This window comes from Eleginops maclovinus, chromosome 10, assembly GCF_036324505.1.
Source record: "Eleginops maclovinus isolate JMC-PN-2008 ecotype Puerto Natales chromosome 10, JC_Emac_rtc_rv5, whole genome shotgun sequence".
Taxonomy (NCBI): Eukaryota; Metazoa; Chordata; class Actinopteri; order Perciformes; family Eleginopidae; genus Eleginops; species Eleginops maclovinus.
This window is the reverse complement of record NC_086358.1, coordinates 18,717,046-18,731,743: the sequence shown is the minus strand read 5'-3', so window position 1 is coordinate 18,731,743 and position 14,698 is coordinate 18,717,046. Positions and strand designations below refer to the sequence as shown.

The 14,698-nt window shown below is 39.7% G+C and overlaps 1 protein-coding gene across 1 annotated transcript; it reads right to left on the bottom strand.

Moving 5' to 3' along the window:
- Nucleotides 1-157: 157 nt before the first annotated feature.
- rfng (RFNG O-fucosylpeptide 3-beta-N-acetylglucosaminyltransferase) lies at nt 158-14,598 on the bottom strand. The gene is made up of 9 exons (XM_063893811.1): nt 14,081-14,598; nt 12,313-12,861; nt 8,707-8,755; nt 8,168-8,270; nt 4,779-4,932; nt 4,609-4,694; nt 3,614-3,779; nt 3,371-3,456; nt 158-1,865 (listed from the first exon to the last, which is right to left on the bottom strand). Exons 2-9 carry the CDS (start codon nt 12,793-12,795, stop codon nt 1,790-1,792), a joined length of 1,203 nt encoding a protein of 400 aa, XP_063749881.1. The 5' UTR covers nt 12,796-12,861; nt 14,081-14,598; the 3' UTR covers nt 158-1,789.
- Nucleotides 14,599-14,698: the final 100 nt, after the last annotated feature.

Below are 14,698 nucleotides of genomic sequence, written 5' to 3'. Positions count from 1 at the left end.
AGGCGGATCCCTTGAGGTTGTGGCTAATCAGCTCACATAAATCAGCCATTTCATTATCATGCCATTAACTAGAATACTGCTGAAGCATCGGTTTGTTCTGTTCACTGATCCAAACTAACCAGATGCAAACATCCACTCTGCAATTCAACAATACAACTTTGACAATGCAGAACGTTTTTTATTGTTATTGAAACACAATAATACATCAGTGGTAAAGGGTTTATAAAAACACTCTCTCCACCGACCTGCAGTGGAACACATGCTCTGGATTTTGGATTCTAGTCTTGTGTGCAAAAAAGGTAGTCGAGTGTTTTAGAGAAATACTTTTTACAAGCAGAAATGTTGTCTCTGGAGTGGGTGGAACCAAAGAGTAATTGCAGTAAGCAAAGCATGCTTGTATTAGGGAGCTTTGGGATTTGTAGAGGACTGGAAGATCAAAGTTGAGGATTCAATTAATTGTCAGGGTTCAAGTCAGCTAAGAGGCAAACCTGAAGCCTGAAATGAGTAACAGTGGTCAACATCACAGAGATGGTGTCAAAACTCAGTGAAACAGTATGACTGCAGCTAGCAAGGCAACATGACTAAGCATCTAATCTGAGGCTGCAGATTAAATGCTAACGCTCAAAATGCTAATGCTATCTTGATGATGTTTAGCATGCACGGTTCAAATATTCAGCCTTAGAGTAACAATTGAACTGTGCCTGTATCTTTGTTTTCATGTCATTCTTGATTCTTAACTGCATGAGATGATGAGCTGTTTCGGTTTATGTTTGTTTGACTGTATATGTGATCCCAGGAAGTATAGCTAATGCTCGTGCTAGTGCTAACAGGGTTCAATAATAAATCAAAGAAAGTGTTGGCTCAGATATTAATTAGCATTCAACCAAAGACCAGCTGAGGAGGCTGTCATAATCGTTGTGTTTTGCTCATAAACTTACAATGGCTGTAGTTGAAAAGTCTGAGTATTAACACAGTGTACATTTAAGAGCGATTGCAAGTTTAAAAATCTCCATTTTACCTCTTGTTCTAGATCTTTTACCTAATTCGTGCCAAAGGGTTGGTCAGCAGGAAACTTTGACTAGCTGACCCTGCACAACAAAAGGTCAGGGGACCCAATGGGGACCATGAATGTCCACACCAAATGTCATGGATGTGGTTGAAATATCTGGCTCCACTAACTCCAACAAACCAAATATCTCTGCCTTAAAGAAGCGCATGCAGAGCTAAAACTACAACCTAAACAGAATACATAATGATCATATTTACACTGCAACATGTAACTACAGACAGGAACAAACAGGAAGTGACAAAGTAGTGTAAAACCATAATGATGGGGCTAATACAATGAGATATTTGGCTGAAAAAATGAAGGCAACCAATTGGAACAGCAACAAAAGAAACGTGTGCCCGCCCATGCAGAATATGAAGATTTGAGTCCAAACCATTATGATAATCTCAGGTCATCTCAATCAGACTCCTTTAGAAGTACCTCAACAATATTTAATTCTAAAGAAACTAGACTGATTTACATTGACTTCAGGGTAACATCAACAGTCAAAGAAAAGTGTTGACTCACATCAAAAGTCAGTGGTTTGTAGGTGACAGTAAGGCCTAGGTTTCAATTGAACACTCCATGCCATCAGAAACGGAGCAGGGAACTAGATAATACTGCAGAATCCTTCATATACTGTAACACGACTTTCAGAACTTTTTGTAGCATATATCAAACATGGCAGTGGGATAAATGTGTAGCAGGAGTCAGTGCTGCAGGATGGAAACACTGAGGCTTTCAGGTTGTGTGGCGATGTTGGAGTTTTGGACACCAGTTAGTATCTGGATACAGAAGGCAGTGCACTGTTTTAAACCTGAGGAGGAGAAGAGAAGAGAAGCAAGGAAAGATTAACTTGAGAGAGAACTTCAGATTAGCACAAAAGTCTTTGTTTGGGTCGAGGGAATTCTGTGAAGAAAATGTGCAGCATTAATACAACAGCATTGCAAAAAAATCAAACTGCAATTTACCTTTATTTTTTTGTCACACTAAATAATAAGGCGCACACTTCAAGCTCAAAAATTGCAAAATCTAGGTTTATTCTTTTTTTATTTTGATTATTTTTGGTCTGTTTCTGGTTTGGTATGGTTCCAGGAAAGGGACACATTCATATGGAAGCCCATTTCCTCCACAGAATTGAAACAATTAAGTAATTACTATGACTAACTATCTCATTATTATGACTTCCTATCTCCTGTTAAAATGAGCATCCAACAAAATAAAGAGATAGTGAGTCATAATAATTGATTATGAAATTACTTAAAGGATGATTTATTTTTTTGTGGCGGAAATGGGCTTCCATACATTCATGCTCCATCTCAGTAAAGATTTCCCAGTTTGGTGTGGCAGAACTGGACTGGACTGCACAGAGCGCTGACCTCAGCCTCATGAGCTGAAGGCTGCGATCAGTGACCTCACTAATGCACGGTGGCTGAAATAGAGCAAATCTCCACAGCCAATCTGGTGAAAGGTCTCGCCAGAAGAGCAGAGGCTGTTAGAGAAGCACCTCAATATCTGTCGTCTCTCATTCAGATGTCTTCATGCTGCAGCTAGGGCTACAATAACGCAAACTAGACAGACTGGTTAGTCATAAACAGCTCTCACAAATATAACTGAACACTGCCTCAGGACAATGCCAATATACACAGTGCCAGAAGTTCAACACTTCAGTGAATTAGAAGTAATTTTAATAAAAAAGGCCATATTTTGACCTTATAGTAGTATAGTGTAGTATTGACTATTATTAGCATTTTAGCACTTCCATTTTCCTCATCTCAAAATCTTTTTTTTCACAACTTGTCTCAGGTTAGATCCCTGGAATAAGGTCTGTGGTTAACACAAGGTGGAGAGATAAAATACATCAGTGAATACCCCACTGGTGAATGTTCCGAAGCTTTAACATGTGATAAAAACGTCATAACGCCGAACATTAGCCGCCTTTAGCTTAGCGGTGTTGATGCGCAGCTATATGACCGTGATGTAGTTCATATACAAGTTCTTTAATTATAGCTTTTTACTTTTAGTGATTGGTTTCATGCTTCAACTATGAGTGGTGTAAATATGCGGAGAAAAGCCTACTGAACAAACCATGTAAGTATCATAAATGTGCGTTTACCACAGAGCTAATTTTCTGCAATATTCCAAAATCCAGTAAAAAAATCCCATTGCTTTTTGCCAAGCGAGCCGTTGCAATGCTAACTTTTTTTGGTTTGACTTTAAAAATAGGTCATCTCTGCATCACTTTACAGAGGTTTAGTTTAAAGTGTGAAGGAGCAGAAGGGCCATATCATTAGTATCAGTCCTTGTTATTCAAATGCTTACCTTGTGGGGTCTTCAAAGAGTGAAAAGCCCCCAGCAACGCTAACCACATTTCTTCTGTTCTCAAAGCCTCCGAAGCTAAGAGTCACCTGTTGCAGAACAGAATAAATACACAGTCGACTTCAGTGAAGTGAGTGAACAATGAAAGCTCAGGAAAAATCAAGTATTCAATCTTTATATGTTTTTCAATAACAGAAGAATTCTGAAAATGCTAGATTCCGCTGAGGTTTCGCACGGTCCGCTCACCTGCTCCAGCACGGTGTCGGTGGGCAGCTTCTGCAGGTTCTCCAGGTGCGAGTGGAAGAGGTGTGTATGTGTTAGCATCACCTCCAGCAGCGCCTCGATGATGTAGCCGATGGTACAGTCATCTGGCAGCCGGATCTTCTCTGCTGTGCTGATGAAATTCCCCAAACTAGAGATGAGGACAGAGATCAGTTCACATCACAAGCGGATTATATTAAGCATTTTTTTTTGGCCTGTCATATGGCTAAAATGTTTCTATTGGGCCAGTGCCGATATGTTCAGAGGTGGAAGAAGTGCTCAGATTATTTACTTATGTAAAAGTAGCAATACTACTGTGTAAAAATACTCAAGTACAATTTTTAATGCAGGACTTGTAACTAAGTAACTATTAGCATTAAAAAATACTTCCCGAAAGTAAAAAGGTACTCGTCATGCAAAATGACTATTTGAAATACCAGATATTAAAAAAATTAAACAATTATTAGTGTGTTCATGACTTGATTTTTGCACTTATAAAAGTGGGTTATATTTGAATTACTGTACATACTACTGGGTAGATTAACCTATAATAATATATTATAATGTGGGTTGATTTAAATATAAAGTAAAGTAACTAGTAACTCAATGTGTAAAATGAATGTAGTGGAGTAAGAAGCACAACCTTTCTTAAAAAATGTATTGGAGTAGAACTATAAAGTAGCAGAATGTCAAAATACACAAATGTTAAGTACCTCATTTTCTTAAGTACAGTACTTGAGTACATGTACTTAGTTAAATTACACCACTGGATATGTTACATTCCTAAAGCGTCTGGTCCTCTCAACCTAACTGTCAGTGTTTCAGTCTCCATCAACACCTTTAATCAGACTGGAGCTGAGACAGGTCTAGGCACATTGTCTGAGGGTAATCAGAACAGATTCCCATTTCCCTTCCTTCTTTAGCTACGTGACACACAGGGTTGACTGTTCATAAAGAAACCAGGTGAGTGTATGACCTACCTGGCCCATGGGCTCATTTTCAGGGCCAGGCCTCTGCTGATACAGAAACCTGCTCCACCTGTTGCAAACCAGAACTTAACCGACACCTGAAAGGAGACGAAGACAGTCAGCTGTTAGCGGTGGAAGGGTTTTCAGACTTGAGTCTCCTGATCCTGTGGGAGGGGACTGACCGATCCGTCACTCTTGACCCTCTCTGCAGCCTCGATGGGATGATCCAGACTGGGCCGGCCCAGGTACACGTCCTGGCTGTGGTGGTAGGAGGAGAGCAGCTGCAGCAGGCTGGGCAGGATCACGTAGTTATCATCATCCACGTGGCAGAACCACCTGCAACATACGCACACGGCAATGTTGTACCTTACTTTGAATTTATACGTGTAAAATCCTAGAAATATCATGGTTACAAGTGTAAAGCTGATTGTGCAAACAGGATTTTTATTTAATTCCGACAGTTTGCTTCTAGTGATAAATCTCAGATCTTCCCTAGCTGTAAACTTCACTGTAATTTATAATTGTTATGTTCTATTTTAGTACACTTTACAGTATTTGAGTTTACATAGATTTTATATTTTAGGTGTATACATTTTTCATGTTTCTGCATTTGCCATCGTGTCACTTTCACCATTCTCTTGCACTATTTGTTTCTCTAAAGTATATTGTATGTTGCACTGTTGGAGGAAGGATTTCCATATCCAAAATGTGGCTGTAGCTATTTTACATTACAATCAATCCATTTTCAATCAGTTTCTATTTAAAGTGCAGAATCACCATGAAGCATGGTCCCAATACACTTTACAGTTAATACAGAACATACAGCAATCAATACATTTACAATAATACAAATGAAAAGAGAAACAACCACATTAAAAACATCAATGTTAAGTAAATGTTAAAAGGTGATAAGTCAGGCTGAATTTTAGGGAAGGCAGTAACGTAATGAATAAAGGTAGGTTTTCAGTCTTGATTTAAAGATCATTTGACCGTGCTTCTTTAACGTTTAGTGGAAGGCCATTCCAGAGATAAGGGGCACGGTAGGCAAATGCTCTGAAGCCAACTGATTTTTTGTTAACTGGTGGAATGACCAGGAGACCAGCATTGAGAGAGCGAAGAGGGCGTGCTGGTCTATACAGTGTAATCAGCTCAGATAAGTAAGGTGGTGCAAGTCCATGTAAGGCCTTAAAAGTTAAGAGAATAACTTTGAAATGAGCTCTAGCTTGCACTGGGAGCCAGTGAAGAGAGGCCAGAATAGGTGTTATATGGTCAAATGTTCTGGTTTTTGTCAAGATTCTGGCCGCAGAATTCTGAGCAAGCTGCATACTTCTAGTAAAACAGCTAGCAAGACCAGAGAAAAGGACATTACAATAATCTAGGCTGGAAGATACAAACGCATGGATTAAGGTTTCAGCCTCACGCAGTGATAGAACAGCTCAAATTTTGGCAATATTACTAAGATGGAAAAATGCTGTCTTGGTGATAGCCTTGATATGAGACCGGAATGTCAGACGGGAATCAAAAATCACTCCAAGGTTTTTGAGCTTTCAGACATACAGTGGTATGCAAAAGTTTGGGCACCCCTCTGAGATTTCATGACAATTTGCTTTTCCTTTATAATAGAAGATCACAGCAACAACATTTGTTTTCCTACAAAGATGTAGACGTTTTAGTGTTTTCCAGACCAAAATTCTTAGGGTAGCATTACATAGTTTTATTATAATAAAATAAAATGCAAAAAATGGGATGTGCAAAAGTTTGGGCACCCTTATAAATAGCATTCATTTCAACACCTGTACGGATTTATAGCTGACAGGTTGCTGCACAAAATTGCTTTGATTAGCTCATTAGACCTTCAATTACAAAGACAGGTGGAACCAATCATGAAAAAGGCTATTTAACATAGGTAATAGCTGGCTGTGCCTGGCCTAGGTTCTTTCTTACGGAGTGGCAAGATGGGGACCTCAAAACAACTCTCCACTGACCTGAAAGCTAAGATAATCCAACATTATAAATTAGGAGAAGGGTACAAAAAATTATCTGACAGGTTTAAACTGTCTGTCTCCACAGTCAGAAACGTAGTTGTGAAATGGAAGGCCACAGGAACAGTCCGTGTGAAGGAAAGATGTGGTAGGCCGACAAAAATAGGGGAAAGGCACAGGCGAAGGATGGTGAAAATGGTCACAGAGAAGCCACAGACCACCTCCAGAGAACTACAACAACATCTGGCTGCTGATGGTGTAGTTGTTCACCGTTCCACAATCCAGCGTACTTTGCACCAGGAAGAGCTCATTGGAAGGGTGATGTGCAAAAAGCCTTTCCTGAGTGTTAATCACAAGAAGAGTCGCATGAGGTATGCAAAAGCACATCTGGACAAGCCAGAAGCATTTTGGAACAAAATACTGTGGTCAGATGAGACCAAGATTGAGTTATTTGGTCATAACATGAACAGGTATGCATGGCGAAAAAAACACACTGCATTCAATGAAAAGAACTTGTTGCCCACTGTAAAATTTGGTGGAGGATCTATCATGTTATGGGGCTGTGTGGCTAGCACAGGTACTGGAAAACTTGTTAAAGTTGAGGGCCACATGAATTCCTTACAGTACCAGGAGATTCTTGACAAGAATGTTCTAGAGTCAGTCACAAAGTTGAAGCTACGCCGGGGTTGGATTTTTCAGCAGGACAATGATCCTAAGCACCGATCAAAATCCACCAAGGAATTCATGCAGAAGCACAGGTACAATGTTCTGGAATGGCCATCCCAGTCCCCAGACCTTAACATCATTGAAAATGTATGGATTTATTTGAAGAAGGCTGTCCATGCACGGAGGCCAAGAAACCTGACTGAACTGGAGACGTTTTGTGTGGAAGAATGGGCCAAAATACCACCTGCCAGGCTTAAGGGACTTGTCTGTGGCTACAGGAGGCGTCTACAGGCCGTTATTGCAGCAAAAGGAGGCAATACTAAATATTAATGGAATTATTTCTTAGGGGTGCCCAAATTTATGCACATGCCTATTTTTGTTTGAATGCACATAAACATGTTTCTGTTTGACCAATAAAAGTTATTTCACTACTGAGATGTTTCTGTTACCATAAGGTATAACATATGTTAAAATGAAGTTGCTGCTTCAAAAGCTCAGCAAGTGACAAACTGATGCAGTGGTTTTCCTAAGGGGTGCCCAAACTTTTGCATACCACTGTAATACAGTCATCAATATTGACTCAGGTTCTCAAACTGATGCTCATATTTTGCAGGTCTAACAACTAATAACTCTGATTTATCAGAATTTAACAGCAAAAAGTTCATATCCATCCAATTTGTTATTTCTGATAGACATAGGAGCTGGGGAAAGCTCAAACCTTTGAGTCTTGAATTCTCTACATCTGGAAGCTTGAAACCAATAGTTATAAATGGATTACAGAGGTAAGAGTGGTGGTATGTTATCAAGATATTGTTGTAATAGAAACAAAATAAAAAGCTCCCCCTTCGCTTTTCTGTTGTAAGAAAGAAAACACCATAAGATCACAAACCCTTAACTGCTCGGATCAGATCACTTTCACTCACTTTTTCTGAGACTCGATGAATTTATCGTACTCCACAGACATCTTGCAGCACAGAGCCTGTCGGGTGTGTGCTGCTGAGCAGTTAGTGTTGATGATGTTCGCTCCTGGGGGAGAGCAGAGGACACACAGTTAATCCCACATGCTGCTTTGGACACACAGCTCTGGAAAAAATTAAGAGACCACTCCATATTTTTCTTAAATCTTTATCTCTACATGTATGGCAGCCATTCCAGTGTCTGTTGAATTTCAACACAGAGAAATGTTGTCAGTAGTTTATAGAATATAATACAAAATAATAATAATAACTTAACTCAAAGACATACCTTTTTAAATAGTAAAACCAGAGAAACCGATGCTGAAGTGGTCTCTACATTTTTTCCGGGGCTGTACAACTGTTTATCCGATGAGTCTGTCTTTTAATATTGCCTATGTTTTACTTGTTGATTTTCTTTTCTTTCACTATTTCAGTTCAAGTTGTAGTACACATTAGACAGACAAAGTAATAACATTTCATCCTATGAGAACTGTGTTTATTCCCACCTGTCCTCGTGCGGAGCTCCTTGTCTTCCCCGTCAGTGAATATGTAGGTCTGAAACACAAACACACACTGTTAACCACGTTCATTGTCTTACACTGGGACAAATTAAGTGCTCCATTGATTTCTCTTGCAGAAACAATAGTGCAAAACACAATCAAAGTAGAAGAGAAGTAGAGAAAGAGCACATTTCACATCACTTACACTGTGAGTTGTGTCTTTCTGACGGTGGTATTTTCCTGAGCTTTAAATGGTAATGTGGAACCACATGGATGTCTGTGTGTTCTGTTGTTCTCAAATATGAAAGCAGCATAAATCATACAATGTTAACGAAATGTAAATGAAACTAAAACATAATATGTGCAACTGGCCCATGATTGTTATCCATTTCCAGATGTAATGGGATATTCCTAGGTACGTTCAACACCCGTCCACAGTGGTTTATGAAAATCTGGGCTGTAGTTTTTCCCTTAATCTTGCTGATAAACAAATAAACAAACAAACAGACAATCCGAGCTGAAAACATGTGGAGGTTTAATGGATATGTTTTTATACTTCTTAAGCTTGTTCTGTTGTGCAAATAAAATCCAAGTTCAACTAGACTAACATGAGACAGAAAGTGTAACTGCTACATTGACAGTAAAGACGATGTGATCAATGATCTTCTTCACTCATCTATCTAGAGCAGAGGTCTTCAACAGGGAAGAAGCTTCCAGAACAACTGAGGTCTGCCCAACCTTTGTATTATAATGCTTCTGCAGCTCTTGCAGCATGCTTTCCCAATGATGAGTTTTACCTGTCGTCATTCTGTTGTATGAACTGTATTCTTTCATTCCTTTAAGTGTCTTAATCCACATTTTGAACTGCCTTTGTGTCTGCACAGTAACCCTACAGTGTGAGCAGGCAGACAGACCTCTGCAGGCTGGCTTTAACCCCCACTCACCTTCTAATGACACACTTGAGAGGCTTGTTGAACCTGACCTTGGGCTTCTCATAAATAACCATCATCCGTGTCTTTATGTGATGACATCTTCTGGAAGAGCCACACTGACAGATTTACATTACAGCCGCTTTTAATTTTACAAGCAGCTGTAATCACAAGGGGCAGACTTTACCTGAGAGCAGTAAAATAAAAAGGCTACGGGCCCACCAGTACATGTTAGTTACAGTTGACAGCTAACAGAGCAGACTCACAGTGGAGCTGTTCATACGCTCACACTGCTCCCTCTCCAACATGTCTGGGTGAAGTGAGGAGTGTTTTGCTGTAAAACCTCCTTCTCTCACACTGAGGCTCTTTGTGCAGCAGTGGGACTCACTAACTGCTTTAATAGCTATCAATACAGACTGCTCACAGTGCTTTCTGTCATACGTATGGAGTAGCTACTCGGTACTACTTTCAACCAAAGCCAAAAAGTGTTCTTCAAAACCCTTGAAGCATGAAAACTAGCATGTCAATCATCAGGTTTCCACACAAGTATATCGCAAATTGAAACAAATTTCAAGAAAATCTGCAAAGAGAATGAATTTTAGTCAAATTCCCAAACATGATATGGTTATTATGAGTTAGTAATGGACATATAAAGCAGAGGGTGTCAGTTCTCATGTCAAAAAACCGTTGAAGAAGAGAGCGCAACAAGATGACATCATTTAAACAGCGCCAGTCCACCCTCAAACCAATCAAACTGTATAAAGCTGTGCAAACTGGAATCAAATATGACATTTGTGTTAGTTTCATGTAATAATGTCAGGTCAGATCTGTGCGGAGTAACGAGGAGAGTATTTTTCCTTCCTTCAGCAGAGCTTCAGTGGACGTCAAAGTCACATGCTTCACATGATTCTTTAAGTCTGTTTTAATTTCAGTTGCATTTTGCTTGGATACGATTATACTCCTGCATCACTGCAGCTCTGCTCCATAACTTCACTGTGATAACAGACCTAAACCACACTGTACATTTTACATTAATATTCTATTGGATGTTAAATACCTAACACTTAATGTATATATAATATCCTGCTGTGTATTTTATTTTTTGTTTATAGTTCCTGTACATGTTTAGTCCGACATGAATATTTTTTACTTTTTTTTTAAATTTAATGCTATTTTATTTCTATTGTAATGTACAATGCCTTATCTTTTTGTTGCTTCAACGCAACAATTTCCCAAATTGGGATCAATAAAGTACTTCTATCTATCTATTTTCTATCTAGCTAGCTCCATTAGCAACATCGACAAAGAATTGCTCAACTTTTGTGATATTGCAAAATGTCCAGATTCCACTCAGGTTGTGGAAGTAAAAACAGGTGGAAGTAAAACACAACACTCGCTTTTTTGATCATTCTTAATTCTAAATAATAATAAACTGAACTACTTGTAAACAACTTGGTTTGATAGATAGGGTTCTGACAGAAGGCTGATGAGGGTGGAGTAAAGATTTACTGCCGTATAAATATCCTGTGGTTCCTCTAAATGTCAAACTAACTGCATCCCTGATGAATCGCTGAATGTGATAAGACAACACCCTGAAAACCCCCAGACCGCAGACACAGGGAATTCACAGGCCAGTGTCAGATCAATTCGCCCCGACAGCCTGTGTAAACTGGAGAGTGGCTCATAGTGGTGGAGTCCTGCTGCTCCATGTTTCTCTCTGCTCTCCGTCTCTGTGCTGCAGGAATGTGCTTATTTATTCAAAGATGAGCTCGGAATTTTCTGACCTGTTGTCAGTATGCAGCTGCCATCTTGAATAAACTGTTGAATTATTATACAGGGCCATGTAACACACCTCTGGCAGCCATATTGGATGGTTCAGCTCTTGTGTAAGAGGCATTATGGAGAGTGGTGGTATTGCTTATCTACCACAGCAGTTAGCAAATACAATTTGGGTTTTGGACTGGGAGCTGCATGTAAATGTGATTCATTTGGGATTAAATGATGCCAAGTCAGGCGTTGAAGCACATTTTCGTAGTGGCCAAACAGTGGTACTATCATTGGGGCCTTAAAGTTGTAAAATGAGCTAAAACTCTAATCCACTTTTTTTCCCTCTGTGCATGTGACTGATCGAGACTCAGCTGATTGGAGGCGACGTTTAAGGATAATGGAAGCATGCAAGATTTTGGTACTCATTTTTTAAACTTTCTGACAATTATGTCTTCATAGGTTGGAGACCAACGTTCATATGAATACAGGAGGCCCCGTCTGCAACGCTGTGTTCAGTTCACCCTATCCGGCCATGACGCAGGGCTGCAACTCCAGATAGAAGTTAGATCAGATCATTACAAATCAAGCGTGTCTTTTTTAGTGTGTGCCAACTGCCTTATTAATTGCCATGTCTTACAATCAAACAACAAAGAATGCAATTTGCTTCGTTTGAAACCACAACCGAAAAAGAAATGTCGAAAACTATTCGAAAACATAATATTTCATAGAATATGGTGGAAGCACCCCTAATCTCAGAATTGCAGATGAAACAAATCATTTGTCTTCTCAAAGTCAGTTTCTATTCCAATAGTGTAACAGCACTGCTCAGTAGAGCTGGGAAATAATTGACTTTGATGGTTTATCATCTCTCAATGGAACCATATTGTGATGAACTGATCGATATATCTCTCCTCACCTGTTCTTTAGCTTGGGAAACCCACGTCTGGATCAGCAGTTCCAGTCTGGACTTGTGGTACTTCCTGGTAGTCTTCACTGCAATAAAAATGTCCTTTAACTCCAACAGGTCCCTTGACCTGGACCCTGAAACTCTACCACCCTTTCCCCCAGCGAGTTCTCCTTCTTTGGAGTCCGTCCCTCTCTTGGGACCGTGGATCTCCTTTGTGATCCCTTCAGTTTGGATGGGTCTGCCCCACCCTGCTGAGTCATTTTCATCTGAATGGTCTGAACCTCCTGGAGACCGCACACGGTGAGATGGGTCCTCCGGTGCAGGGCGGACTTGTGGCCGGGGCTGGGGCAGGTCCAGCGTGCGGGTTGGGGGTTTGAGGGCCGGGATGAGCAGGAGCAGCAGGCCGCAGAACGCCAGGGAGAACAGGAAGCAGAACTTGCTGACACCCACTGAAGCTATGTGCATCCTGACTGGCCGGTGGAGCGGCTTCATCAGCCTCCAGGGCTGCAGCCACTGCCGACACTACCCTGACCCATCCTCACACCATCACATGGAAACCTGCACAGGAACAAGGGGAGCAAACAAGTATTTAGGAGGCCTGTTCATACTCTTTATATTCATTCAGACAACAGAGTACTTCAGCAGGGTACCGACACAAGCAGTATTCAGCAGTGGACAGGGTGCTCAGATCTTTAATGAAGTAAAACTAGTAAAACCACAATGTAGAGATACAAAAGCAACATGTGGCCACAACAAACAACATGAAAAACCACAATTTTGTTTATTTTTGCAAATCATTAGAAAATGGTTTTAACTCTTCTTTACAAACCTATTTCCAACAACAAGGGTTCAAACAATCAGTCAATTTAAAAACTAATCCAAAGACAGAAAGTTGGTTGAAAAATAATAAACAAATTAGTCAGAAATTAATAATAATTATTAGTTAAAGCTCCACAAACCTCATCACTGCATATGAAATTAAAAATGAGGCTCGTAGAAGCATTGTATGTGCAGAAATATTTTTTTGTATTGTAATGTTTTATGTTAATGTTTATGGTTTTAAGGAGCATATGACTGGATTAATGAGATTTAGATTATACTGCACGCGCTGTAAGAGGATTTATGATAGGATTTTGCCTGTCTACTGTGGACAAGCTTTAACATCATCATTATTATTATTTCTAATCAGAATGGATAGAAACAAACTTTTTTTAAATATCCACAGTTTGACCTAAGAGCAAATTTACCATTGATACCTTCTCATAACGAATACAAGCTGCAAATGTACATCAAATAATGTCCAGTAACTCAAAAGAGCCACTTCTAACCATTGTTTAAAGGGCACACTGTAGCCTCCCTTCCACTAGCAGCCATGCTTTACTATTTAATGCCAACACCTAAAAAGTGTGTTTAAGAGTCAAAAAGACACAAGTATCTCTCCCGCACATATGCTCATCTTTACTACATTTACGTTTAGATGTGGTGGGGCTTATCGTTACGGCTGGGGAATATTGAAGTGTGTGAATTCTAAGAGAAAAAAGTATTTTATAAAAGGTTTTATTTTTATTTTTAATATATGCCGATTGGTGATTAACATCTAAGCCGTTGAAGATTAGTATAGTTTTATTTTCTATACGGTCTACCCACTTGTCCCACAGTTCCCAAAAGTAAGCCTGTAACCATCGCTCTGTTAATGGAAGGATTTTAAAGTGGAGTTCGGCGTGGAAGAAAAAACAGCTTTGAAAGAAAAACACTGGTACCTCTCAGCAGCACTTACCATGAAATATCAGAAGAGACATTTTGCGTCTTTTTTCCAGAATGGCAAAAGCATTGGCTTTACTGAAACTCAACTAGCTAACTGGAAAAACAGTTTTGAAGATGTTGAATGATAACCTAATGCAACCGGATCCACTTCTGGGCTCGCTATTCCTTTTTGTTCCGAAGTGACTTTAAATAAAACCTAACTAAACCAGTTTCATAGGTCCTTTTCTCCCTTCTTCGGTGGGAGAAAGTTATAACGAAGAGTTAGACCAGCACAAAGTTACTTTCTCTATCAGCCCGTCTACTTCTGGTAAACCAAACATTCCACAAACCACAAAACTCTTGTCGGGAGCTAAACCAAGCTAGCACTGATAATAACTATGCGTTTCCGATCTTTCAAAACTAAAATAATGCTAACAAACGCTGTGAGTGGAAATGGGTGTTTTGATAATATAATTAAGTATTATTAAGAAAGATACATCGTTATTATCGTTTCAAATGTTTAACTGCACAATAACAACATGTAGGCCGATTCACATTTCCTATAATTTCCGTCGAAAGGAGTAGTATGCTTTTATTCTGATAATGTCCGGTATTGACTGAGCTAACTGTGGTGAGCTTGACGCAGACCCCC

Bases quoted from the DNA above. Each gene is read 5' to 3' on its own strand.
- rfng (XM_063893811.1), bottom strand. From the start codon at position 12,795: ATGAAGCCGCTCCACCGGCCAGTCAGGATGCACATAGCTTCAGTGGGT. The intron at 3,457-3,613 runs GTGAGCGGACCG...GTTCTGCAACAG, and splicing joins CCGACACCGTGCTGGAGCAG to GTGACTCTTAGCTTCGGAGG. The intron at 1,866-3,370 runs GTAAGCATTTGA...TCTCCTCCTCAG, and splicing joins CTCTTTGAAGACCCCACAAG to GTTTAAAACAGTGCACTGCC.